A 27,039-nucleotide genomic window follows, 5' to 3' on the forward strand; every position below is an offset into this window, starting at 1 on the left:
TTAGTAGTACTAAGAGAGTACTAAGTAGTACTAAGGACTTATTACATAAAATGTTCTGATCCTATTTGTGGTATTGTTGACTGCTCCTGCTGCTTGTAGGGGAATGTGTTAGCTTTGTGCCTCTGGACCTCCTGCAGACAAAGGCACTGTCCTTCCCTAGCAGTTGGCAGAGATGGCCAGATCTGCTGGATTTAATTTCCTGTTGTTTATTGGTTTGGGTCTTGTTTTATTGTTAAAATAAATATTAAAATATTAATAATATTTAATATTAAATTATGATATCATTTAATTTCATTTAAATAATATTGTTTAATAATAATATTAAAATAAATATTAATTAAAATATTAAAATAAGGGAAGAGGTATTTCTTTAGGCTATTTGCTATACCTGATTTTCCCTTTTTCAGAAGGAGTTTTAGACTATTTTCAGTGCCTCTGACTGATAAATCTAGCTCAGGTGTTAAAGGGTTAAGTAGCCAGCATTTCCCCACTCAGAGTAAACCCCCAGTGTAATCCAGCTGATAATTGAAGCCTATCAGGGCCCTTTAAAGTGATCTTATAGATAACTAGCCCTGTCAGCTGATGGCAAAAATAACCAGGGAAAAAGACATTGTGCTCAGGACCACTGGAGGTGCCAGTGTTGATGCCCCCGCATTAAATAATCCCCTTGTCCTTACCCACAAATCTTAACAGTAAAGTACATATACAAGGATGGGATATTTTCAATGTGTTATATTACAGACATAGAATTATTTTACTTTAAAAATAATTATTACAGGGGTGCCGGGGTCAGTTAAGCAGTAGACTCTCAATTTTGGCTCATAATTTCACAGTGTGAGATTGAGCCCCGTATTGGGATCCCCACTGGGCATGCAGTCAGCTTAAGAGTCTCTCTCAAAAAAAAAAAAAAAAAAAAAAAAAAAGTCTCTCTCTCCTTCTCCTCCTGTCCCACATCATAAATAAATAAATAAATAAATAAATAAATAAATAAATAAATAAATAAAATTTGTACAGATTCAAATCAAATCTTTTGATCTAGGGTATTAACACATTTCCTCAAAGTGCAAAAACTCATCTTCATGGGGCCTGATTAATGTTTAATTAAGCTCCATACTGGTACATTTCCTCTGCCCTTTGTAATTAAACATCAACCCATCATTCTAAAATGACTATTTTCCCTTTAACTTGTTCTTTCCTCCAGAGGAAAATTTGTCATCCCAAAATTTATCTCTTTGGCATAAGAATTATTTTAGGCCGATCATTTTTAACAAACAGCTGAATAGGAAAATATCTGAAAACTATGTAAATTTTGTAAGAGATTTATGCTGACAAGGAAAATCTCCATTTGTAAGGGTGTCTCCCTCTCTGTTCCAGGAAAAGGATAACTATCTCTCTAGATAGTTTTCTAGGAAGAAGGCACAGATTTAAATTTGCATAACAACCTTACCCTTGTTTACTGTGCTTTTTCCTGAAACCTCCCATAACTGGTTTCCCTCACTCTAGGACCTTTTGTCTTTAGCTGGAAATGGTATTTAAGATGGTGGCTTAGGCCATTTCTGGAAATTATTCAGTTTTCCTGATATCTCCCATGCATATAGGAGGTACAGTTATAAAATTTGTTTACTGGGGCACCTGAGTGGCTCAGTCGGTTGAGCGTCTGACTTTGGCTCAGGTCATGATCTCACAGCTCACGGGTTCGAGTCCCTGGTCAGGCTCTGTGCTGACAGCCTGGAGCCTGCTTCGGATTCTGTTTGTCTCTCTCTCTCTCTGCCTCTTTCATTCTGTCTCTGCCTCTCTCAAAAATAAATAAACATTAAAAAAATTTTTTTTGAAAACAACTTGTTTAGTTTTCTCTTGTTAGTCTGTCTTTTAGGGGCGCCTGGGTGACTTAGTTGGTTAGCATCTTGGCTTATGGACTTTGGCTCAGGTCATGATCCGTGAGCTCAAGTCCTGCATCAGATGCTCTGCAGTCAGCCCAGAGCCTGCTTTGGATCCGGCCTAACCTCTCTGCCCCTCCGCCACTCTTGTGTGCGTGTGTGTGTGTGTGTGTGTGCGCGCGCGCCCGCCCTAAAAATGAATAAACTTAAAAATAATACATTTTAAAAAATAATACATTTTAAAAAATCTGTCTTTTATTACAATGGGTCTCAGCCAATAACCTAGAAGCACAGGAAGAAAATTACTTTTCCTCCCCTACATGGTAGAACAAAAATCTGACTATCCCCTATCCCAAACCCACTGTTCAGCTTCCTGGATGTGGGGGCTGGGTTGTTCCATTCTCCCTGGCCAGATGCTGGTGCCTGAAATCTGGCAGAGCTGTCACGAGTAAGGCAGATAAAGTGGACGCGAAGTGGACTACTCCTGATGCAATACGGACCTAGTACTACGTCTATTATTGATGCAACACCTACAGAAACTGATGGGAGAATTTACAAATATTTACAACATTTGACATTGCTGTAACATCAAAATGCAGCAATACAAGCATATCAGTTCATGGCTAAAAATATAAAATTGGTGCTTCATTCGGGATAGTTTGTGAAGCAATGCATGAAAGCACCCAGCGTATGCCTGGGATATAGTAGTCACTCAACATGCTCTTTGTTTCCCTTACTTTTCAAGTGAAACCTAGAGCGTTAAAAAAAAAAAAAAAAAAAGCCTCCCTCCTCCCCCCACCAAAAACAGCTTCTGTGGAAAAAACTAATCTGTTTTATATCTCAACTTCATGAACTAGTAACTCAAAGAGAATTCATTTCCCAATCACAAGCAACTTCTGGATTTCTCAAGACTGACCAGAGGGACACAAAGTAATTTGACTGGTAAATACAGATGGATATAAGATTATCTCCTGGGCCCACATGTATTATAATTTGGCTAAAAATTGTCCACATAGCACAAAAAGAAAAAAAGATTGTCCGTGCATTTGTAGGTGTTGGTCTCATCTCTTTTTATGCTGAGATGTGTAGGGCATCTGATGCAGGACTCGAGCTCCATTAAGTCTGGGTCTTTTACAGCACCATCCCACTGTAATGGTCCTGCCCCAAGGTGGGCCATTTTGGTATATGTGGGATTATTTTGAGCTGAAGGGAATTGAGATCCTGTGGGCTCAGGAGAAACGTTTGCCCCTCTCTTAACTACAAAGAACAATCTAAATTGGAGACTCTTGGGTGCCTGGGTGGCTCAGTTGGTTGAGCATCAGACTTTGGCTCAGATCATGATCTCAGGGTTTGTGGATTTGATCCCCACATCGGGCTCTCTGCTGTCAGTGAGGAGCATCCTCTGTCCCCCCTCTCTGCCCCTCCCCAGCTCGAGCTCTCTCAAAAATAAACATTAAAATAAATAAATAAATAAATAAATAAATAAATAAATAAATAAATAAATAAATTAGACGGTCTTTACAGAGTAAGGGCTATCTACTACCAGAGATAAACTTTATCTGAGTTATCTATCTATAGGGCAGGGCAAACATTTATTTACCAAACATTTACTTTTTCATTTTTCTGTGAATTACGTTCATTGCCTTTCAAGTCCCAAGCCCCTATCCCCTTTCTCCTTGGTTCAGAATGACACATATACCTCATTTTGCCTGACTGTCTTTGGAGTTTCCATTGTCTGTATGGATTCTCTGGACACATGCTATTACATTTTATTTTCTCCTGTTAATCTGTCTTGTGTCAATTTGATTCTTAGTCCAGCTAGGACCTTTGAGGAGACAAGAATTCTTGCTCCCTGACATCATCTAGTCCCCACACACCCCAGAGATGAGAACTACTGTCATCCCCATTATACAGATGGGAAACTGAAGCAGAAAGTAATTTGGCGAGTCACACAACTATAAACAGCAGAGCTGGCACTAAATCCCACTCTGGGCCTCAACCTGGCTCGTGACCTTATTACTGTTTCCTTTTTAAGAGGACCTCAGTGAGCTGACACTTTTTGCTGACAGGCTGTTTGCCTCTTTATGCATCAGCTTGGCTGCCTCTCCCCTTGCTCCCTTCTCTATTTAAAATAGGGAGGGAAAAGTCAGTCTTTTTTTGTTACCTCACATTTTTGTTTTTCTCATTATAAATGAAAACCACCAGTCAGTGTATATGTGTGTGTGCCTGTGTCTGTGTGTGTGTTTAGGTACACATACTCTCTCTCTCTCTCTCTGATTTACCACGCAACTTACAAAATGCCTGGAGCCCAGGCACCATGGAGGCCTGAATCCCCAGGTCAGGGAGCACTGAAGCTGCCTTGGCCTTTCCCTTGCTGTGGTTGAGGTCATCACTAGCTACATAACAGGCAAGGAATTTAATTTTTCCTTCCCTGGGGCCACAGCATCAAGAAAGAAAAGGGAATCCAGCCTTCTCCATAAGCAGGAAAATGGCTAAGTGTTCTGTTTCCTTCCCAGCAGGTGGAAGATGGCAGGAGTTTCAAGTGGCCCAGGTTAAATTTCCCCCACAGAAGCCCAGCCATGGCTGCTGGCTGGTCTCTGGGCTGTCCTGAAGTGGGATGGCAGCACTGGGAAGGGTCGAGCCCTTGCTTCCTGCTTCAGAACCCTTCCAAATCCTGCTACAGATTTTAGAAATTGGCCTCCCCCCAGACAGCTCCCTTCACATGAGTTCCTGAGGCACAGCCCTTTCTATCAGTGGACCCTGAGCCTGGTCGGACAAAATGGCCACAGCTTGCTCTGCCCAGGAACTCTTGGATTTCAGAAAGAAAAACTGGTGTTCCCTCCCAAGGTGCCCCAGGACTGTTCCTCCTTGTTGCTTTCTGGTTTACTAACAGTACCAATCCCCAGTCCCAATCTACTTACCTATTCACCTTACAGAAGGGGGTGGAAGAGTAAAGATAGTCTATGGAAGTAGGGGAAGGGGATCCTTCTCTGGAGGGAATGGTGAGGGGCCATGAAGGTCTGTGTTGCATTGCAGGTATCTGAGGCAGCATAGGCATCCCTGGTCACTCTTCTCAGCTGACAGCTTTCTGCCTTTTCCCCTGAGTGTGAGGCTCTCTCCAGGGTAGTGTCCTCCATTTGCTGCTTTCTCACTCTACATGTCCTACTCAGCCTAGGCAAGTTCATCCAGCTACAATTTCCCACTAGGGTGCTACTTTGGGCAAGGCAATAATATTTTGTTGAGCAGGACAGTGCTATATTTGAGAATGAGGGAACTTCGGGTCCCCCTACTTCTCTACCATGTTGACTCCTCCAACAGGACAGTGCTGTTAACTCTATGAAGTCTGCCCCTCAGTTACTGTGACAAACCCTCTCCCCATTCCCAAATGCCTTGTGGGGAGGAGGTGAAGTACTGCCCAGTAGAGAAGCAAATGACTCCTGAACTTACATTTCCAGCCCCAAAAAAATCAACCCTGCACCCCTGATCCCTAAAACCAAGGTAATTTCTCAAAGACACCTTGATGTTGTGTCCTAGAGACATCTTATACTCAAACCTGACCTCAATATTTTACTCTACTCTTTTGTCTAGTAAATGATCCCACCACATCCTACTCTCAAACAAACCTGAGGCCCTCGTGAATCCACCCTGAACCATTTTAGTGTAACCACAAGCTACATTCTTTAGCCCATCATGCATTTTCTAGAGCCTTTAGGATATAACCACCCCAACTCATCCCTAATCAAGAGTAGATTCTAAGGCAAAGTTGATTAAAAAAAATTTTAATTAAAAATGATTTTTTTTTTAATTTTACAGAGAAAGAGTGCACATGAACAGGGGAGAGGGGTAGAGGGAGAGAAAGAATCTCAAGCAGGCTCCACACTCAGCACATAGTCAGACATGGGGCTCCATCCCAGGACCCTGGGATCCTGACCTGTGCTGAAATCAAAAGTCAGATGCTGGGGCACCTGAATGGCTCAGTTAAGTGTCCTTGGTTAAGTGTCCGACTTCAGCTCAGGTCATGATCTCATGGTCACGTGAGTTTGAACCCCATATTAAACTCTGTGCTGACAGCTCAGAGCCTGGAGCCTGCTTCAGATTTTGTGTCTCCCTTTCTCTGTGTCCCTCCCCCACCCACGCCATCTCTTCCTCAAAAATAAATAAACATTAAAAAAAATTAAAGAGGGGCGCCTGGGTGGCTCAGGTCATGATCTCGTGGTTCGTATGTTCAAGCCCCACATTGGGCTCTCTGCTGTAGATGTAGAGCCCGCTTGGGATCCCCTTTCTCTCTGCCCCTCCCCCGCTTGGTCTCTGTCTCTCTCTCTCAAAAATAAATAAAAATTGTTTTAAAATTTTAAAGAAAAAAAGTAGGATGTTCAACCGACTGAGCCATCAGTCACTCCTAAGTTTTTAAAAAAATTATTTTTTTTTATAAAATCAATTTTAAGGTTGGCTTCCCGCTCCCTCCAATCTTCAAGGCTTTGTTCTAGACAGCCGTGACAGAAAGAAGTCATCTGAGCCTGAGCAGTGGGACAGGCTGAGTTTAAGAGTTAAGGCAAAGCAGAGCCTGGGGTTGCAATTCTAGTTCCGCTACTTATTAGGTCCAGGACTTAAAGCAGGCCCTGAGCAGATGGAGAATCAGGTCCTGTCCACCTCTCCAGCTTTACCACCCTCCAGTCAGTACATCACACTATTTGCAGGGCCGGTAAACAGAACCTGTAATCTTGTACTCCACATATCTTGGCACTTGCTCTTGCATTTATTTGCCTGAATGACTCCTACTCATCCTTCAAGAACCAGGTCAAGTAGCATCCATCTCCTCTGGGACCTCCCCTAGGTCCTAGGTTAAGGACCCCTCCCTGTGAGGTCTTTACTCCGTGCAGCCTCCAGGAAAGCCCTCACATTGTCTTACTATTAATTTCATCTCGTGTTATAGCAATAAACACTAATAGTGTCATTTTAATTCAAGACCTTGGGTGAGACTCCACAGTGAGTGCAGAGAGCACTGGAATGGGAGTCAACCTCTGAGCTCTCATCTGGGCAAGTCTGTCATCCTGGGGACAGTCTTTTTTTTTTTTTTAATGTTTATTTGTTTTTCAGAGAGCGCAAGTGGGAAGGGGCAGAGAGAGGGGGAGACACAGAATCCAAAGCAGCTCCCGGCTCTGAGCTGTCAGAAGAGCCCGACAAAGGGCTCTTACTCATGGACAAGAGATCATGACCTGAGCCAAAGTTGGACGCTTAACCAACTGAGCCACCCAGGCACCGCAGGAATGGCACTTTTCTTCAACTGAGAAAATAGGAGAATTGACTCAGGGCAGGAGTCCTTGGTCTGGGGTCCACAAACCTCTAAAGGTCGATGGAGGGACTTAAAGGAAGTCCATAAAATCTCTGAACTTGCTGCTAAACTCAATCTATTTGCATTCTGTGAGGAGAGAGACCACAGATTCATAAGTAGTCAAGAACTGTTAATCTGGATAATCTCCTGAGTCTCTCTCATCTAGATTGTGGTGCATAGTCTCTTGAGGAAGGAGGTGCCAGGGAGCAGTAGAGATGGCTGGCACCCGTCCCACACACCCACCGCCATCCCAGGCCCATCTGAGATGGACTTTGTCAAGGGACCCCTGGCATGACCACAGGGCTGATCCTGCAGCTCCCTTAACTTTGGCCCCATGAGCCAGGGAGCAGAAGTAGAAGTATGGTGGACATACACTTAACGCTCTTAAAGAAACATGGGAGCCGGATCAAAGAGGAAAATGGCTGGAAAATGAACAAAATGGGGACTAAGGGAGGCAAGGAGGAAAGAACCTTTAGAGACATGGACACTATTCAGATACAGAAGTCTGGCACAGGCACAGGCAACACCATGAGTCCTGGTGACGGAGACCTGTGCTGGAAGGAAAAGGGACAGAAACTGGCACTTTCTGAGTCCCTAGTTAGTGCTGGGTAGTCTTGTGATCGTAATAATCCTGCAAAGGATGTGTAATCAGCCCCAGACAAGAGAGATTAAATATGAGTTCCACATCTTTTAAATGTGGCCCTCCTTTCTGCCCTGCACTGTCTGCTCAGAGAAATTCAGAGCATATCCTACATCAGGCAGCCTCCTGGTACCTCTTTTTAAAAGTGCAATGATTAGAGACTAAACTGCGAATCTGCAGCTGGCAAAGGAGGGAGAAGGCTTCAATCAGTTTGCAACTTTTCTAGGCTCTGGCCACGTGCCGGCCACGGGGCTGGGTTCCGGGAGGCACTGGACAAGAACCTTCCTCTTAGCACCTTACAAACCAGCCATCCCCTCCCCCCAACATGGTAACCAGCTCTGATCTGGGCGGCCAGGGCACAGAGGTGCAGGCCCAGCGCAGCGCTGTAATTGGCGAGCTGGGACGGCGGCTTGGCCGAGTTCGGAGGCCAGCAGGCAGGGTCCGGCTAGGCTTCCCACTCCCCTTCCCGTTTTACCAGGCGCAGGTCTCCGGGTCCGTGCACCACCAGAGAGAGGTTCTCGGGCTTGGCCGCCGCCATGTCGCTGTCTCCCTCCCGGGTCGAGGCTGCAGTCTGCAGGACGCGTGGTGATTCTGGTGACAGCCCCGCGAGGGTTGGGGGTAAGGGTTGGGAGGCCCTGGTTGTCAGAAAAGGCGCACGCCCGGCCGGGGCGGGGCTTCCTCGTCTCTGACAACCTGGGCGGGGCTAGCGTGGGGGGGGCGGGGCCTTCCTGCTTCCCTCAGGCGCTACCCCGGGGCGCTGGGGGAGGGGGGCCTAAGGAGGGGCCAGAGGAGGGGGTAGGGGAGAGGCGAAGCCGGTCCTCCACAGTCGTCTGCAGGCGCTGCTGTTTATGTCGGCGTCATATCCAAGGGAACATTGCTGTCCTGAAAGTAACCTGCAAAGGCGTCAGCCACCAGACCAATGTCCTCAGACTTGAGCTGCAGAAGAAGGGGGTTCTGCAATGTGGAGCAGATTCTGAAGGCTAGCACTGAGATTCTGATAAGGTGTGTCTTCGTCTTACCTAGAGGTGAGGCCTAGGGGTCTGTATTTGTATTAGCATTGGAAATCTTGAAGCTGCAGATAGGGCACGGTCTACACTTTGAGAAACAGGAACTACACTGATGCAACCTTCATGTGGGCCCTGTATCCCCAGCACCCAGCAAAGTGCCCGGTACAAATAAGAATGAACGAATGCGTCAGTCGGTACAAGTAAGAATGAACCAATGGCTCAGTCGGTTAAGCGTCCCACTTCGGCTCAGGTCATGATCTTACAGTTCATGAGTTTGAGCCCTGCCTCGGGCTCTGGGCTGACAGCTCAGAGCCTGGAGCCCTCTTCAGATTCTATGTCTTCCTCTGTCTGCCCCTCCGCTGTTTGCACTCTGTCTCTCGCATTGTCTCAAAAATAAATAAACATTAAAAAAAAAATGAATGAATGAATGAATGAATGAATGAATTGACATACCATCTCATGGGCTCCATGCATCAGAGTGAAGAAGCTATGAAATGGAATCTGCAAACCCTTTTTCTCTTAACTGGCTCTGCTTCTTGTAATAGAAACCGGACTTCTGCGCGCATTCTTCCTTCAGGCTTCTTTTTCCTCAGAAACAATGAAAGTTTACTCCAAGGGGAGAGCTGCCCTCAGGCCTGGCTTAAGTCTGTAAAGGCCCTTCCCTCCTTTGAGAGTAGTGTTCAGGATTTCATTCCCTACAGCCTCTCCCCACACCCAGACATTCTGCTGGATCATTTTATCCCCCCTGGGAGACTTTCCCCAGCACACAGCCCTTGGAGATAACCCTGTGGCACTCACTGCACACTCCACAGATGGGTCACAACCTGTACTTTCCTTCCTCAACCTGTAATCATCCCTTCCCCAAATGCTCTGGAAGGTCACTGAGGGCAAGGCTTCATTTCTTAAAAAAAAAAAAAAAAAAAAAAAAAAAGTCTAGCCCACATTGAGCTCCAGTTGGAAGAGGCGAGTCCGGTCTCAAAATGGAGGTAAAACCACCACCTGGTTGCCCCCAGCCGGACTCTGTCTCTGCCACGCGGGGCGGGGGGCATGATCCTAAGGAACCAGAGCAGTTGAGAAAACTGTTTATTGGTGGTTTGAGCTTTGAAACTACAAATGATAGTTTATGAGAACGTTTTGAAAAATGGGACACACTTACAGATTGTGTGGTGATGAGAGACCCCCAAACAAAACGTTCCAGGGGTTTTGGTTTCGTGACTTACTCTTGCGTGGAAGAGGTGGATGCAGCCATGTGTGCTCGACCACACAAGGGTGATGGACGTGTAGTGGAACCAAAGAGAGCTGTTTCTGGAGAGGATTATGCAAAGCCTGGTGCCCATCTAACTATGAAGAAAAATTTCATTGGTGGTATTAAAGAAGATACAGAAGAATACAATTTGAGAGACTGCTTGAAAAGTATGGCAAGATGGAAACCATAGAAGTTATGGAGGACAGGCAGAGTGGAAAAAAGAGAGGATTTGCTTTTGTAACTTTTGATGATCATGATACAGTTGATAAAATTGTTCAGAAATACCATCACTATTAATGGGCGTAATTGTGAAGTGGAAAAGGCCCTTTACAAACAAGAAATGCAGTCTGCTGGATCACAAAGAGGTCGTGGAGGTGGGTCTGGCAACTTTATGGGTCGTGGAGGAAACTTTGGTGGAAGAGGAGGCTACGGTGGAGGTGGTGGCAGCAGAGGTAGATATGGAGGAGGTGATGGTGGATACAATGGATTTGGAGGTGATGGTGGCAACTGTGGTGGTGGTCCTGGTTATAGTAGCAGAGGAGGCTATGGTGGTGGTGGACCAGGATATGGAAACCAAGGCGGTGGGTACGGTGGTGGTGGTGGAGGATATGATGGTTACAATGAAGGAGGAAATTTTGGAGGTGGTAACTATGGTGGCCGTGGGAAGTATAATGATTTTGGAAATTATAGTGGACTACAGCAACCAAGCTGAGGACTCATGAAAGGGGGCAGTTTTGGTGGAAGAAGCTCAGGCAGTCCCTATGGTGGTGGCTATGGATCTGGTGGTGGAAGTGGTAGATATGGTAGCAGAAGGTTCTAAAAATTTTCAGAAGAAAAGGGCTACAGTTCTTAGCAGGAGAGCGAGCAAGGTGTTGTCAGGAAAGCTGACAGGTTACTTTGAGACAGTCGTCCCCAGTGCATTAGAGGAACTGCAAAAATCTGCCACAGAAGGAACGATGCTCCATAATCAGAAAAGTTCCTGCAGCTTAAACAGGAACCCCTTCTTGTTCAGGACTGTCATAGCCACAGTTGGCAAAAAGTGCAGCTATTGATGAAGGCAATGTAGTGTCAATTAGATGTGCATTCCTGAGGTCTTTTATCTGTTGTAGCTTTTTCTTTTTCTTTTCATTACATCAGGTATATTGTCCTGTACCAGGAATAAAAACTGAAGGAATTTTTAACTTTTCAAAAACAAAAATCTATTAAGTGTCTTACTTTTTTAAAAATTTTTAAATAGCTTTATTGAAGTATAATTGACATACTGTAAATAGCCAATATTTAAGGTACATACTACAGTAAGTTTTGATATATGTATACATCATGAAGCCATCACCATATTCAAGATAATGAGCATAATGTATCCCCCTCAAAAGTCCTCTCCCCATCCTAAGCAACCATTGTTCTTCTTTCTTCACTACAGATTAGTTTGCATTTTCTAGAATTTTATATAAATAGTATAAAAAGTGGGTATTTTTTAGCCTTTTTTTTTTTAATGTTTCTTTATTTTTGAGAGGTGGGGGAGGGGTAGAGACAGCAGGGCCACAGAGGATCCCAAGTGAGCTCTGCGCTGACAGCAGCAAGCCCAACACAGGACTCCATCTCACAAACCATGAGATCATGACCCGAGTTGAAGTCACTCAACTGACTGAGCTATCCAGGCACCCCAAGCTTTTTAGACTTATCACAATTGTTTTGAGATTCATCCAAGTTGTTGGATATATCCAAGTTGCATATATCAATAGTTCATTCCTTTTTATTGGTGATGTGCCACAATGTGTTTATCCATTTACATACTGATGGACATTTGGGTTGTTTCTAGTTTTTTATGATTACAAATATGGTTCCTATGAACATTCATGTACAAGTTTTGATACGGACATATGCTTTCATTTCTTCTAGGTTATCAGGTCATTGTTACTCTATGATTAGCCATTTGAGGAACGTCTAAACTGTTTTCCAAAGTGATTGAACCACTTTAATTCCCAGCAACTGTGCAACTGGAGCTGGGAGTCCCAGTTTTTCCAAATCCTCACCAACAGTTGGTGTAGTCAGTTTCTAAAAAATTTTAGATGTTCTAATAGGTGTGTAGTGCATCTCATGGTTTTTTTTTTTAATTGAAGTATAATTAGCATAACATACAGTGTTATATTAGTTTCAAGCGTATAGTATAATAATTCAACGATTCTATACATTTCTCAGTGCTCATCACAATAAATGTACTCTTAATCCCCTTCACCTATTTCACCTATCCCCTCCCCCACCTCCCCTCTGGCAACTACTGATTTGTTCTCTATATTTAAGAGTGGGGTTTTTTTTAATCTTTTTTCTTAAAGTCCACCATAAGAGTGAAATCATATGGTATTTGTCTTTGACTGACTTCTTTCACTTAGCATTATACCCTCTAGGCCCATCCATGTTGTTCCAAATGGCAAGATCTCTTTCTTTTTTATGACCGAGTAATATCCATTGTGTGTATATATTTCATATATATATATATATATATATATATATATATATATATATGTGTGTGTGTGTGTGTGTGTGTATATATATATATATATACACACATATATATATATGTGTGTATATATATATATGCCACTTCTTTATCCATTCATCTGTTGATGGACATTTGGGTTGCTTCCATAATTTAATTTAGCTTTTGTAAATAATGCTGCAATAAACATAGGGGTGCCTATATCTTCTCAAATTAATGTTTTTGTTTTCTTTGGATAAGTACCCAGTAGTGGGATTATTGGATCATATGATAATTCTATTTTTAAAATTTTTGAGGAACTTCCATACTGTTTACCACAATGGTTACACTAACTTGTATTCCCACCAACTGTGCCTGAGGGTTCTTTTTCTGTACATCCTCAGCAATTGTTTTTTCCTCCAGAATACTTGCCAAGACCTCATTTTAAAAAACAGAATCTGGTAAAATGTTTTGGACAGTGTAGGAGCTCAAAAAAAAAAAAGATTTGATGATAAATGTAGACCAATCTCTGGAACCCCAATAATGATAAAAATGGAAGTATGTGTCAGGGTTGGGGGGGGTGGGTAAGGTGTGGCAAAACAATGGGATGGATTTTTGCAAGGGACTGGTAGAGTCACGTTCATTGCTTTGAGACCTATCCCATAAGGCTAGGCTATACTTGACCAGTCCCTCCAGCACTTCCTGCACACAGCTTCTAAGCAGGCTTTGCTTGGAGAGACAGACTAACTCGGGGTTACCTGACTTCACTCGTGAAGCTGAACTTTAAACTAAGCTTTCTCTTCTTGGCTTGTGGAGTTCCTTCAGTCTCCCAAACATGGCTCTCCAGTGGGTGAAGCTGACAATGGAGAAAGCCCTAATGGTTTAATAGCTGAGAGCCACTTGAAGTAGACTCTTACTGACTTTTAAATTAAGTAAACAGAATACCAGAACCAAGGCAGAGGTCTGACAGTAAAATATGACACAATGACCACACTTTGGAGAGGTATTTGTTTTCTTATGAGCAATAACACTTTGCAACTGTCTTGAAGGTTATTGCCTGGAGGTAAAGAGATTTGGAAAGGCAGGAGACAAATTTAGAAATATATTCTAGGACTAAGGCTCTCTATAGAAAACATAAAACAGTGAGTTGATAAAGATTCTTAAGAAACTGGCATTTTTAAAGTAAAAAAGCAAGTTGTTATTATGGCATTTAAACAATTTGGTGTGACATTTCTACATAATTTCCTAACAGAGACTAGCATTCATGATGGTAAGCAATAGACTTTTCTAGGCATTTTAGTGAATAGGGATAAAGTGCTGGCTTTGCCTTTGCTGGTGGCCTGCTTGGCACAGCTTCTCTGGGTCTCTGCCTAACTTTCCCAAACACTTTGAGGGACTCTCTCCCCTGAATACAACTACAACAAGTTGTTGATAAATTTCTGCCATGAAAACCTATTTAGAATTCTAAAACGAAATCATAGGATGCATATCCTCCAGGACTGCATATTTAGAAAAAGGGAGACTTTAGTCCAGGCAGCATCTATTCTATCAAAGATACTGGGTTACTTCAGGTGTAGATAATGCAATATACTAACAAGAAAAATCTGTGTGCCATTGGACTTTAGTTTTCGGAAGGTCAGAACAGTTGTAAAATTCTGATTTCCCGATTTCTCCATTTGGTCAGCTATTCAGTTACTCAAACCTGGTTATTTACAACAAAAGAAAGAATAACAAAAACAAAACAAAACAAAAGAAAGAGACAAGAAAGAAGGAAAGGAAGGAAGGAAGGAAGGAAGGAAGGAAGGAAGGAAGGAAGGAAGGAAGGAAAACATGAAATATCTTGCAGACCTTGGAAATAAGGTTACCAATGAGAGTTAAACTAGTAAAATCCATATGCAATGAATAAGATTAATGAGCTTCCCTGAGGAACTGGTAACATACCTGCCATTAACAAATTTCAGGGAAGATTAGGAAAAGAAGGAGAGCAGGAATTTTAGTCTAAAACTATCCAGGGGAGAGAGGTGCTTGGTGATAGTGGTGGCAATGTTTCTGGCACAGAAGAGTGGAAGCAAGGGGACCCGCTAAAGGTTACTGCTACATGCCAGCTGAGGATGGTGACTGAGATAAATCTTGGAAGTGGAGATGGAGTGAAGCAGGTAGGTCCAAGATTTATTTTGGAGCTAGGCAAGGGACTTGGTAAGGATTGGTTTATAGGAGTTGAGGAGAAGGTAGCTAGAAGATTTACTCTCAGATTTCTGACATGATTACTGGATGGATGAAGGCTATTATCTGATATGGGCAGTACTGAGGGAGGAGGAACAGATTTGGGGGAAAGATCAGGCAGAAAATTTTGGGTAGGCTAAGTTTGAGATATCTGTGAGACATCTAGGAGAAATAAACCAGGTCTGGGAAAGTCTCAGTTTGAAAAGTCTATACTAAACTTGGAAACCATTGGTAATAGACTGTATTTAAAGGAATAAAAGAGAAGGAGGTAATGTAGGGAGAGTATAGAATGAAAAAAGATACACTTCAGGTCCAAACATTCAGCATCCAACAATGAGGGAGCAGGAAAAGGAAAAAGGAACCAGCAAAGAATCCTGAGAATAAGGAGAATCATATTAGGGAAAGGCAGTGTTTTAAGAAGGAAGCAGCCAGCTGTTAAATACCAATGAGAGGTCAAGATGGAAATCAAAAAGTATGGAGTTAGTGGAGTTAGCCATAAGGAGATCATGGGTGTTCATGGCAAAGTGTTTTGGTATGAAGATAGGAGCAGGAGCCACACTGGTTTGGGATCATTCATATATTCATTTAGTAAACACATAGTAAGTAATGTATAACATGTCAGGTATAAAATATTGGGGATACAATAAACAAGACAGAAACAATCCCCATTCAGGGAGGGGAATCCATTAAATAAATGACCACAGAAGTATTGATTCTATCATACTTAAGGTAAGGGCTATGAAGAAAAAGGAAAGGATACCATGAAAATGTATAACAGAAAAACCCAGTCCAGCTTGAAAGCAAGGGAAGATTGCCCCCAAGGAAGTGATGTATTAGCTGTAATTGAAAGACTTAGGTAGTCACAGGAGTGAGGCAAAGGAGAGAGAGGGTGTGTTCCAGGCAACACACACATAGAGTCCTAGAGGGGGAAGAGGTCATTGTTGAAAGTCAGCAGTGTGGCAGGGCCATGGTGAGCAAGGGGACCCAACCCAGGGGTGTACATAGGTCTTCCAGTATTTCATGTTGCTGAAATGCAGGAGTACAAGAAGAAATGTGTCAAGAATAAAGATCTTAGGGGGAAAGCTGGAAAATCACACTGCTTGAAGGTGAGGAGTTCCTTCTGAGGTACAAAGTCCATTTTTGTAACAAGGACAGGGAGTGTAGCTGGGAGCATAGAACCTCCCAGAATTAGTTTGATTCTGAGAATCAGAGAAGATAGAGTTGAATAGGGAATCCTATTGACAAGTCTTACTTGCAGGAGACAATGGGGAGGAGCTGGCAGACGCTGTTATAAACAACCTGAAAGCTGTCTGTCTGTGGCCGGGAGAAGTAGGAGCTAAAAGAGTTCTTATAGGGGTACCTGGGTGGTTCAGTCCATTGTGTATCCAACTCTTGATTTTGGCTCAGGTCATGATCCCAGGGTCGTGGGATCGAGCCCTGTGTAGGGATTTTCTTGGGATTCTCTCTCTCTCAACCTCTGTCCCTCTCTCCCACTCACACACTCTCTCTCTCAAAAAAAAAGGAAAAGGAAAAGAAAAAGCTCTTACAGACAACCTGGGTTATAGAGGAATTTCCCATTAGCCTTGTCCTCTTCTCTTCATGTCATGTCTATAAATAGCTGGTCCAAAGTGATTCACTTCATTCATTAGTTATCAATAAAGTTCCACAATAGGAACTGTATAAACATGATAAAGGAATAAAGGGAAGTGAAAAGAAATAAAGAATATTCACCAGAAAAAAAATATTGCTGAGGAACAAATGAAAGTTTTGATAGAACAGTTTGCCATAAAACTGAAGAGGGCATCCAATGTGGAGACACTCCACATTGGAGGTAAGGTGGGGGGAGGGGGCAAAGTAGGGGTGGGGGAAGGGCAACACAGGTACAGAACCTGAATGGGATGAGAAGGGCATCTTCACAGGGAAGTGGTATTAACATGGGGTGTCAAAGCCCTAAAAGGGTGAGGAAGAGAACACATGTGTTTAGCACAGCTCAGTGTGAGGTGAGGGAGACTGGGGATGATAAAGAGGATGACTATAGCTAAAGGCTAGTGTTGGGTATAGGAGCCTGAATATGTTGGGGACAGCATTTGCTCAGGTGAGGAGGGAGCCACAGAGATAAGAGATTGGTACACAGTGAGGGATTGAAAAAATAAGTACTACATTAAGGATGATGGGAGCAAGGTTTCTCACTATTGGAGAAGAGAGGTATACATATGGAAGGAAAAAAACAGAATGAACCCTGTGTGATGTTAGATAAAATTGGAGGGATCAGTGTGAGCTCATGATTTGCAATAGACAGAAATAAATAGAAGTATAAATATATGTGTGTAAACACACACACATAATTCTCCATAGCTCTGTCTACAGAAAGAGCTTGTGTTGGGAACAGTGACACCTGATAGCAAAGAGTATATCTAGCACCCAAATCTTGGTTACCATACTCCACTATAGGAACCAGGGCTTCTTGAAGAAATGACTTAATCTAGGGCTGGAACAAGAAAAGTACAAGATGAACCTGGAACATCTTGTTGTGCCAGAAAGTAAGGAAATATTCCATGAATGATGGGACATATCAAAGGACACAGAAGCCAGCTTGAATTAACTACTACTGAACAAATCACAGGAAATTTGAGCATAAAAATAAATTATAATAATAACATATCATAACCCATTGAGTAAAATAAGAACAGTGAGTCCATACTGACAAAAATCAATTAATAAATTGAAAGTTTGACAAAATATGTGTAGTTACATAACCCAAAGTACCTCCCTACAAAATATCTATTACATAGGGGAAAAGAGTAACTTTACAGTGGAGAAGCATGGTTATACCACCTTAATCAAGTGATCAGAATTACTATCATTATCAATGAGACATACTGAAATCATGTACCACTTGAAAGGATGTGATGAGAAGAAAACAGTTGAGATATTCATGCAAAAAAAATGCATAAGCTGAATCTAATCATGAGAAAATATTAGACAAGCTCAATTTGAGGAATATCCTGCAATAATTTGTCTGTAATCTTTAAATGAGTCATTGTCATGGGAGTCAAAGAAAGCCTGAAGAAATGTTTCAGACTGAAAGAAACTAAAAAGACAAGACAACTAAATCCAACACATGATTCTGAATTGTATCCATTTGCATAAAGGACATTATTAGGTCAATTGGTAAAAATTTACCAGGGTCTGAAGATTATCTGATAGTAATACCATGTATCACTGAGTTTGTTAATTTCATGAGTTTGATGGGGCAAAATGTTAACAATTGGGTTAGGAAATAAAGTTCTTTGTTTTTTTTTTAATTAAAAAAAAAATTTTTTTAACGTTTATTTATTTTTGAGACAGAGAGAGACAGAGCATGAACGGGGGAGGGTCAGAGAGAGGGAGACACAGAATCTGAAACAGGCTCCAGGCTCCAAGCTGTCAGCACAGAGCCCGACGCAGGGCCCGAACTCATGGACTGGGAGATCATGACCTGAGCCGAAGTCGGCCGCTTAACCGACTGAGCCACCCAGGCGCCCCAGAAATAAAGTTCTTTGTATTGGATGGGAATGCAAGCTGGTGCAGCCACTCTGGAAAACAGTATGGAGGTTCCTCAAAAAACTAAAAATAGAACTACCCTATGACCCAGCAGTTGCACTACTAGGCATTTATCCAAGGGATACAGGTATGCTGTTTCGAAGGGACACATACACCCCCATGTTTATAGCAGCGTTATCAGCAATAGCCAAAGTATGGAAAGAGCCCAAATGTCCATCGATGGATGAATGGATAAAGAAGATGTGGTATATATATATGATGGAGTATTACTCAGCAATCAAAAAGAATGAAATCTTGCCAGTTGCAACTACGTGGATGGAACTGGCGGGTATTATGCTAAGTGAAATCAGTCAGAGAAAGACAAAAATCGTATGACTTCACTCATATGAGGACTCTAAGAGACAAAACAGATGAACATAAGAGAAAGGAAGCAAAAATAATATAAAAACAGGGAGGGGGACAAAACATAAGGAACTCATAAATATGGAGAAAAAAATGAGAGTTACTGAAAGGGGGGTGGGAGGGGGGATGGGCTAAATGGGTATGGGTCACTAAGGAATCTACTCCTGAAATCATTGTTGCACTATATGCTAACTAATTTGGATATAAATTTTAAAAAATAAAAATAAAACAAGTTAAAAACAATGAAATAACATAGGATGCTAAATAGCCACATGCTCAGGATTAGAAATAGAGTGTAATACATGGGATGTTCATAAAATTTTAGGGATGAATGAAAATTTAAACATTTTGAGCATGGAGAAATGGCCCAGTATTATTTGCCTAATGTTTATATAGTATGTAAACATACTGGAAGAAACTTACAAAACTAAATGGTGTATATTCAAAACATTATTTTGTGTAATAAAAATTTTCAAAGAAAAAAGTTCTTTGTAGTGGACTTGCAACTCTTCTATAAATAAAATTTACAAAATTAATATGTATGAAAGAAAATTCAATAATTTTGAATTTGTATTTGTGTTGTATTTGCCTTTGTAAGACAATAGCATAAAGCAGAGATGAAAAAGAGAAGCAATAGTGAAATATTACAAAGAAATGAGGGGCGTCTGGGTGGCTCAGTCAGTTAAGTGTCCGACTTTGGCTCAGGTCATGATCTCACAGTTCATGGGTTCGAGTCCCATGTCGGGCTCTGTGCTGACACCTCAGAGCCTGGAGCCTGCTTCAGATTCTGTGTCTCTTTCTCTCTCTGTCTCTGTCTCTCAAAAAAATGAATAAACGATAAAAATATTAAAAAAGAAAGAAAGAAATGAAATATGAGCTGGAAGACCTCAGGAAGGAAAGTGGAATAAAACAAAATCATCCAAAAAAAAAAAAAAAAAAATGAAAGCAAAACTGGAAGTATCTCAAAGGAGTAGGCACTGCTAAAACCAGTTAAGAGACATAGAGGACAAGATTGAGGAAAGTGAGCAAAATGAAATGGAAACAAACAAGTTTAAAAGGATTAGAGAAAAAAATGATAGATATGGAAGATAGGCAAAAGAGATCCAATATTTGCATAATAGATTTCCTGATGAAGATATCCAAAATAATAGGATAAAAAATAATTTCAATATATAATTCAAGAGAAGTTTCCAAAAATTAAAGAATAATTGAATCTCCCAACTGAAAGTCCATACAATGTGCAAGGAAATATTAATGTGGAATCTGAGAAAAGGTTACGTGATTACCAAGATAAATAAAGAATCCTTTGGGGAGCTAGGCAAATAATCAAGTCACTTAGAAGGGTGGAAAAATTCAGGCTTAGCTTAGACTTCTCCATAGCAACATTCATTGCTAGAAACAATACCTAAGAAGTCCTCAAGGAAAGTGTCACCCATATATTTTATACACAGTCAAACTGTGGTTTATGTAAGAAGGCACAGTGAGACATATTTGAATATGCAAGCGCTCAAATATTGTTTCCATGAGCCTTCCTTGAAGTAACTACTAGAAAATAAACTTAAGCCAACCATGTGATGAATGAAAAACCTATGCCAAAAAAGAGAAGAGCTATTGACGGCAGGAGAAGGAGAAGAAAAATATACTAATTTCAATATTTGTTCATATTAGGGGATTGATAAGTAATGCCTAAGTAGTGAGAGTCAGGTGTATGAGTTACACACTCAAACAAAAATATAAGCCTTCTAATTTCTCAGAAAAAAATAAAAACAAATGCATGTCACATTTAGAGAGTTTTCAAAGAATCTGTAAAGAAATAGAAGACATCACATAAAATAATGTGAGAACTAAGATCAAATATACATCAATCTGATAAGTATAAGTAGGCCAAACTAATTTATTAACATAAAAGAAATTCAGATTGAATCATAAAGCAAAATCCAACTCTGTGCAGTATACAAGAGACCCAAAACAATAATTCAGAAATCTTTACAATTACAAACAAGAAGAGAACAGGGGTTGTAATTGAAATCAGGCAGAATTAATACCGGGACAAACAAGTGTTAAAGGTGACAAAGAGTAGTCATTTATAATGATAAAGAATGCAATTTACAATGAATTTACAAACTTATGAATATGTACCAAACAACATAGCATCAATATTAATATTAATAAATAAAACCACAGGATATGCAAGGAAAAATAGAAATACAGTAGTAGGAGCCTTATAGGTCTAAATTGCATAATTGATAACGTAGATAAAAGTTGGCATTCTGAAAAGAGAATACATTTTTTTTTTAAATAGCCATGAGTAATTCACAAAAACTGACCATATACTAGGCTAAAAGGAAAATCTCAGTAAAGTGCAAATGGTACAAATAAACAGGTAACATTTTCTAAACATAAGACAACCAAAAGATAGTTAAGACTGGAGTGCCTGGGTGGCTCAGTCGGTTAAGTGTCCGACTTCTGCTCAGGTCATGATATCGTGGTTTGAGTTCAGGCCCACCGCGGGCTGTGTGCTGACAGCTCAGAGCCTGGAGCCTGCTTCAGATTCGGTGTCACCCTCTCTCTCTGTCCCTCCCCTGCTTGCACCCTGTCTCGCTCTCTCTCAAAAATAAATAAATATTAAAAAAAAAAATAGACAAGACTTCTAACTGGTTTTATGATGCAAGCATAACCTAATACCCAAACCAGACAAGGATATTACAAGAAAGGAATGTTGCAAAAGAAAAAAAAAAGGAATATTGCCAGTAATCTGTCTCATCAATGTAGATGCAAAAATCCTAAACAAGACATTATCATGTCTAATTGCAGTAATACATTAAAAGCATGTATGGTTTTTAAAAGCTCAATAACATGATTAGATATGTAGTCAGGTTTGAACCACTGTTGTGCATAGTATAAGATGTCATCATCCATCACCAGGGAACATAATAGTAAATTCCCAATTGAGATGTCAGTTTGGAAGCGTGATTTTTCATAGTAATTTCAGCATTATGTAAGATGAGGCTGAACTTTGAAATCAGACTGATCTTGGGGCGCCTGGGTGGCTCAGTCGGTTAAGCGGCCAACTTCGGCTCAGGTCATGATCTCGCCATCTGTGAGTTCGAGCCCCGTGTCGGGCTCTGTGCTGACAGCTTGGAGGCTGGAGCCTGTTTCAGTTTCTGTGTCTCCCTCTCTCTGACCCTCCCCCATTCATGCTTTGTCTCTGTCTCAAAAATAAACGTTAAAAAAAAAATTTTGAAATCAGACTGATCTTAGATGAAGTCATAATTCTATAATTTATCAAGCTATGTGATTTGGACAAGTTTGGGCAAGTCTTAGTGTCAGTTTTTTCAGCTTTAAAATGAAAATGGCACTAGTTACTCCATAATATTAATTTATAGAATTAATGAGACAGTATTTATATGGGCGATGTGTTGGACTGACACCCCAAAGTAACCTCAAACTTAGAATAAAATCAGTGAGACCCAAATGAAAGGAATGAGATCGGACACCAGCAGAAATGATATAGCCAAAGGGATTATTTGTAAACATGAAATAGATGAATCTCAGGGACATCCAGATCAAATTAAAGTGTCTCAGGAAAATGTAGACTGGATGGGACTAGATTAGGTTAGGCTTAAACCTAATCAATTACATAATGTGGGAAGAAAAAAATTCCTTAGCAGAAGGGGTTTTTAGTCTCCCAAACCGTCCCGGAGAGACAGTTCTCTGACCTGAGGATGTGAGGAGCCAGTCCTCACAACAGCGACTTCCTGATAACATCTGTGGAAGCATCAGGCCACCCAAGCAGGGTGGCATCAGTCACTGCAAACGTCTAGGCTTTCTAGTGACATTTTGACTTCCACACAGATTTGTTCACAGGAAAGGAAGATGAACCAATAGCATATCCATTCAATCCTCTTAGAGCTGTATGTGTGGAAATCCAAAAGCCCTAAGGCCAGGACGTTTGCCACCTTACTTCTCCTAGGGCCTGGCAGATGCAAGTAAGGATACTCCATTACTTATTGTAGTTTCCATTTTTTTCTCCCATCCCAGCCTAGTCTGGTCACATGTCCATAAGGAGGGAAAAAGGAGGCTTTGGTGATTCAGGTTTCTAGGGTGGCTGCTACATGATTCACCAAAGACAATGTTGTGATGATAATTTGTCAGATGTCCCAAACACCAGCTAGAACTTAAGACAAACAGGTCTGTTATGGGATGGCTCAATTTTTATATGGCCGCTGCTGGTTCTTTATCTCATGTTTTAGAGACAATCTTAATCAAATCCCCTCCCCTTCTCCTTGCCTAATTCTAAGCCTTTCTTTTCTTGTTCTCTTTCATCGTGTTTCATTATCTCTCAGAAATGCAGTATTCCTATCACATACTTCTATCGCTTTTCCTTTATACTGTGCTTTTCTCCGCTATCAGCCTGCTGGAATGCTTATCATTTTGACCTCATAAATTACTCTTTCTTCATAGTTTGTTTGCTGATTTGATCTTCTGTTGAATGATGCCCATATTCTACCCTTCCCGTAATAAGCTGAGTTTAACCACAGTCCCATCATGCCAGGAAGACTAGAACACACTGCTTTAACAAAACACCATTTATTCTTTGTGGAACAAAATGAGACGTTTTCCTGAAGAAAAGTTATCATCTCTGCATGTCCCAGACGAATAGACTGACTGACCTTCAGAAGCTAAAACTAAACTCTGTTTCAAGTCACCCTTCTCACTATGTCAGCCTCTAAGGGTTGGCAAAAGAAGGATGTGGATTTTGTTCTGTCCACAGAGCAAAATTGATCAATTTGTCCACATTGATCAATTTGATCTGTATTGTTTGCACTTAATTCTTAATGGTCTCCAGCTGTGACAGTTAAATCAACAACATTGATTTCATTTTCAGTCTGTACAGAACACCAAGCCACAAGGGAAAGTGCAAGACAGACTCCCAGTCTGTGGGGGAGGACCTCTCCTCCCCAAGAAAACATGCATCCACTCAAATGACTGAAATAGAAAAGTGGGATGGAGCTTCACAATTACTGTAAGGAGAGAGTAATAGGGGTGCTCCCCAAAGCCAGGCTGTGATAGTGGCTAAGAACATGGGCTCTGGGTTTAGCGTCTTGACTTGGAATTCCACTTGCCATCTGATTTTAGGCAACTGCTAAAGCTTTCAAGCCTCTTTTCTGTAAGATAGGGATATAGTCTCTACCTCATAGGGGTGTAGTGAGGATCAAATGAGATAATACACATGAAGTACTTAGCACAGGAATAATAATAGCTGATGTTTCTTAAGCATTTTCCTTACGCCAAAGTGGTAAGCTAAATAATGGCCCCAAAGACATCCAGGTGTTAATCCCTGGAACCTACAAATGTTACCTTATGTAGCAAAAGGGACTTTGCAGATGTAATTAAGGATCTTGAAATGAGGAAATTATACTGGTTGAACATGTTGTCCTTATAAGAGGGAGTCAAAGGAATATTTTACTACAGAAGAAGGCCATGTGATGCCTGAAAGCAAGACTCTACATGGCTGGCTTTCCAGATGGAGGAAAGTGCCACCAAAGAATGTGGCTCTAGATGCTGGAAAAGACAAGGAAACAGGTTTTTCACTATGACTTGGGAGGGTGTGTGGCCTTGCAGATATCTTGATTTCAGCCCACTGAAACAAATTTCAGACTTTTGACCTCCAGAACTGTAAATGTATGGTGGTGGGGTGCCTGGGTCGCTCAGTCTGCTGAGAGTCTGATTCTTGATTTCAGCTCAGGTCATGACCCCAAGGTCATGGGATTGAGCCCCGTGTCGGGCTCTCGCTGAGTGTGGACGCTGCTTAAGATTTTCTCTCTCCCTCTGCCCCTGTCTGCCACTCACTCTCTCTCTCTTTCTCTCTCTCTCTCTCTCTCTCTCTCTCTCTGTCTATCTCTCTCAAAAAAAATGTGGTGGTGGTGTTTTTCAAGCTTTATGGAGATATCATTGACATAACATTGTATAAGTTTAAGGTGTACAATGTGATGATTTGATATACATATATACTGGGAGATGTTTACTCCAATTGGGTTGGTTACATCCTTCAGCTCACATAATTACTATTTTGTTGCTGTTATGGGGAGAACATTAAAGCTGTGTTTTCATAGCAACTTTCAAATACACAATACAGTATTGTTAACTATAATCACCATGCTGTACACTAGATCCTAGAACATATTCATTTTTAACTGAAAGTTGTACCCTCGGACTATCCTCCCATTACTCCCAACCCTCAGCCTCTGGCAACCACCATTCTACTCTGTTTCTGTGAGTTCAATGTTTTTAGACTCCACATATAAGCAACATCATATGGTATTTGTCTTTCTCTGTCTGACTTATTTCACTCAGCAAAATGTCCTTAAGGTCCATGGAACTTGTTCTCGCAAATGGAAGAATTTTCTTCTTTCTCATGGCTGAATGACATATGTTCCTTCTATATCCAATTTGTTGAGTGTTTTTATCATGAAAGGATGTTGAATTCTGTCAAAATCTTTTTCTGCAACTATTGAGACAATCATGATTATCGTCTTTCGTTCTATTGATGTGGTATGTCATATTTGTTGATTTGCATGTGTTGAACCATCTTTGCATTCAGGGATAAATCCCGCTTGATCATGGTGTATGGTCCTTTTAGTGCTGTTGAATTTGCTTTGCTAGTATTTTGATGAGAAATTTTATGTCTGTACTTATCAGGAATATTGGCTTGTAGTTTTCATTTCATGTCATGTTATTTTTTGGGAGTTTTTATTTTTTTTTTTTATAAATTTTTTTTTCAACGTTTATTTATTTTTGGGACAGAGAGAGACAGAGCATGAACGGGGGAGGGGCAGAGAGAGAGGGAGACACAGAATCTGAAACAGGCTCCAGGCTCCGAGCCATCAGCCCAGAGCCTGACGCGGGGCTCGAACTCACGGACCGCGAGATCGTGACCTGGCTGAAGTCGGACGCTTAACCGACTGCGCCACCCAGGCGCCCCAAGAGTTTTTAAAACCTTATTTTAAAATATTTAAAAATTTTAATTCCAGTGTAGTTAACACACAGCATTATATTAGTTTCAGGTGTGCAATATAATGACTTAACAATTCCATATGTTACTCAGTGCTCATAAAGATACGTGTACTCTGATGTCATGTGGTGTTCTCACCTAGCGTTAGAATCAGGGTAACTCATAAAATGGGTTTGAGAGTGTTTCCTCTTCAAAGTTTGGAAGCATTTGAGACAAATTGGTATCAATTCTTTAAATGTTGGGTAGAATTCACTAGTGAAACCATCCAGTCCCGAACCTTCCTTTGTTGGGAGGTTTTCATTACTGATTCAGTCTTCTCACTTGTTATTGGTCGATTCAGATTTTTTTTTAAATTTTTTAAATGTTTATTTATTTTTGAGAGAGAGAGAGAGAGAGAGAGAGCGCAGGGGAGGGGCAGAGAGAGAGAGGGAGACACAGAATCCCAATCAGGCTCCAGGCTCCCAGCTGTCGGCACAGAGCCCAATGTGGGGCTCGAACATGCAAACTGTCAGATCATGATCTGAGCTGAAGTCAGATGCTTAGCCGACTGAGCCACCCAGGTGCCCCAGGGCTATTCAGATTTTCTATTTCTTCATGATTCAGACTTGGTAGGTTGTATGTTTCTAAAAATTTATCCATTTCTTCTAGGTTGTCCAATTTGTTGGTGTACAATTGCTCATAGAAATCTCTTATCATCCTTTGTATTTCTGTGGTATCAGCTGTAATATCTCCTTTTTAATTTATAATTTTATTTATTTGAGTCTACTCTCCTTTTCTTGGTAAATGTAGCTAAAAGTTTGTCAATTTTGCTTATCTTTTCAAAAAACTAGCTCTTATTTTTGGTGATCTTTTCTACTCTTTCCATTCTCTATTTCATTCATTTCTGCTCTGATATTTATTATCTCTTTCCTTCTGATAAATTTGGGCTTAGTTTGTTCTTCTGTTTCTAGTTCCTTAATGTGTGAAGTTAGCCCCTTTCTTTCTTTCTTTCTTTCTTTGTTTCTTTCTTTCTTTCTTTTTTTCTTTCTTTCTGTTAGCATATAGTGCAACAATGATTTCAGGAGTAGATTCCTTAATGCCCTTATCCATTTAGCCCACCCCCCCTTCCACAATCCCTCCAGCAACCCTCTGTTTGTTCTGTATATTTAAGAGTCCCATATGTTTTCTCCCCCTCCCTCTTTTTATATTATTGTTGCTTCCCTTCCCTTATGTTCATCTGTTTTGTATCCTAAAGTCCTCATATGAGTGAAATCATATGATATTTGTTTTACTCTGACT

The 27,039-nt window shown here is 41.1% G+C and overlaps 1 protein-coding gene and 1 pseudogene across 1 annotated transcript in view; one reads left to right on the forward strand and one right to left on the reverse strand.

The window, feature by feature from the left end:
• SORD (sorbitol dehydrogenase) overlaps positions 1-8,513 on the reverse strand; it is a 38,927-nt gene extending 30,414 nt beyond the window's left edge. Inside the window, exon 1 of the mRNA XM_015064817.3 lies at positions 8,325-8,513. Coding sequence (XP_014920303.1) covers positions 8,325-8,387 — 63 coding nt within the window. The 5' untranslated portion in view covers positions 8,388-8,513. The remainder of the gene's footprint in view (positions 1-8,324) is intronic.
• A 1,323-nt stretch (positions 8,514-9,836) lies between these two features.
• On the forward strand, positions 9,837-11,248 carry LOC113602022 (heterogeneous nuclear ribonucleoprotein A3-like; annotated as a pseudogene).
• Positions 11,249-27,039: the final 15,791 nt, after the last annotated feature.

The sequence above is a fragment of the Acinonyx jubatus genome, chromosome B3 (genome assembly GCF_027475565.1).
Source record: "Acinonyx jubatus isolate Ajub_Pintada_27869175 chromosome B3, VMU_Ajub_asm_v1.0, whole genome shotgun sequence".
Taxonomy (NCBI): domain Eukaryota; kingdom Metazoa; phylum Chordata; class Mammalia; order Carnivora; family Felidae; genus Acinonyx; species Acinonyx jubatus.